Raw genomic sequence first — 862 nt, 5'->3', positions numbered from 1 at the left:
TAGAACATAGCTTCACTGCCTTTGTTTGGGGAATGTTTTATGAATTTCAGCCCTTGTTTTATATTGCAGCATCACCCTCGGCGGGTTTGGAGCTGACCGCTTCTACCTCGGTCAGTGGAGAGAAGGCCTTGGCAAACTCTTCAGCTTTGGTGGCCTGGGAATATGGACACTCATCGATGTCTTGCTAATTGGAGTTGGTTATGTTGGACCATCAGATGGTTCATTGTACATTTAATTGTGGGTATGTTTCAGAGAGGAACAGCTTTAAAAAGGTTCTTTTGCCTGTATATAGCAATGTGATATGCAGGTATGCGATGCATAATGTCCATTTGAGCAATGCCAGATCTCATATGTGTCTGGGGGGTGGAGAGTAGGGACATGCCAGCAGGTGAAGCTGGTGTCAAGTTCATGGTGCCACTGCAGTCCTGGAAGATACCACTCCTGGCCAAGAGAGTGCTGTGTATCCTGAAGCAGCCAATTGCAGGTACAAGTTTGTAGACATCTGACTGTGGGCACTAGTACAGAACCAGAGTTCTTGTGTGGGGATTACTTTGATATATGTGAATTGTATATGTATATGGAGATAATATAGTATTCACACAAAATCCAAATCTTATAGCATTCTATTCCACAGAACATATTATGGATATTAAGTGACATAAACCTGTTTGTTCTTAATGTACAGTATCTGTACTTTGCTTGCCTTAATTAAGGTAAAATAATTAAGTCATTGAACATTTTAGAATTTATTTGCGCTTGCCTGAAATATTTATTTTTCTGTGAAAACTTTAAACTTAGTTAAGAACAGATTGAAAAATCTCATTACATTCCTATGCTCTTTTGTATTGTTTGTCAGTCTGTC

At 39.6% G+C, this 862-nt stretch overlaps 1 protein-coding gene across 2 annotated transcripts in view; it reads left to right on the top strand.

The window, feature by feature from the left end:
- The window catches only part of TM2D3 (TM2 domain containing 3), a 23599-nt gene extending 22743 nt beyond the window's left edge, over window positions 1–856 (top strand). For both annotated transcript variants that reach the window (XM_030884478.2, XM_045286349.1), the window contains one exon: window positions 70–856. In XM_030884478.2, the coding sequence (XP_030740338.2) occupies window positions 70–235 (166 nt within the window). In that variant the 3' untranslated portion in view covers window positions 236–856. The remainder of the gene's footprint in view (window positions 1–69) is intronic.
- The last annotated feature ends 6 nt before the right edge of the window (window positions 857–862 follow it).

This window comes from Echinops telfairi, unplaced genomic scaffold (assembly GCF_000313985.2).
Source record: "Echinops telfairi isolate 266 unplaced genomic scaffold, ASM31398v2 ScPeMD7_7;HRSCAF=31, whole genome shotgun sequence".
NCBI lineage: Eukaryota > Metazoa > Chordata > Mammalia > Afrosoricida > Tenrecidae > Echinops > Echinops telfairi.
The sequence above is the reverse complement of the archived record's forward strand: the minus strand, read 5'-3'. Positions and strand labels throughout refer to the sequence as shown.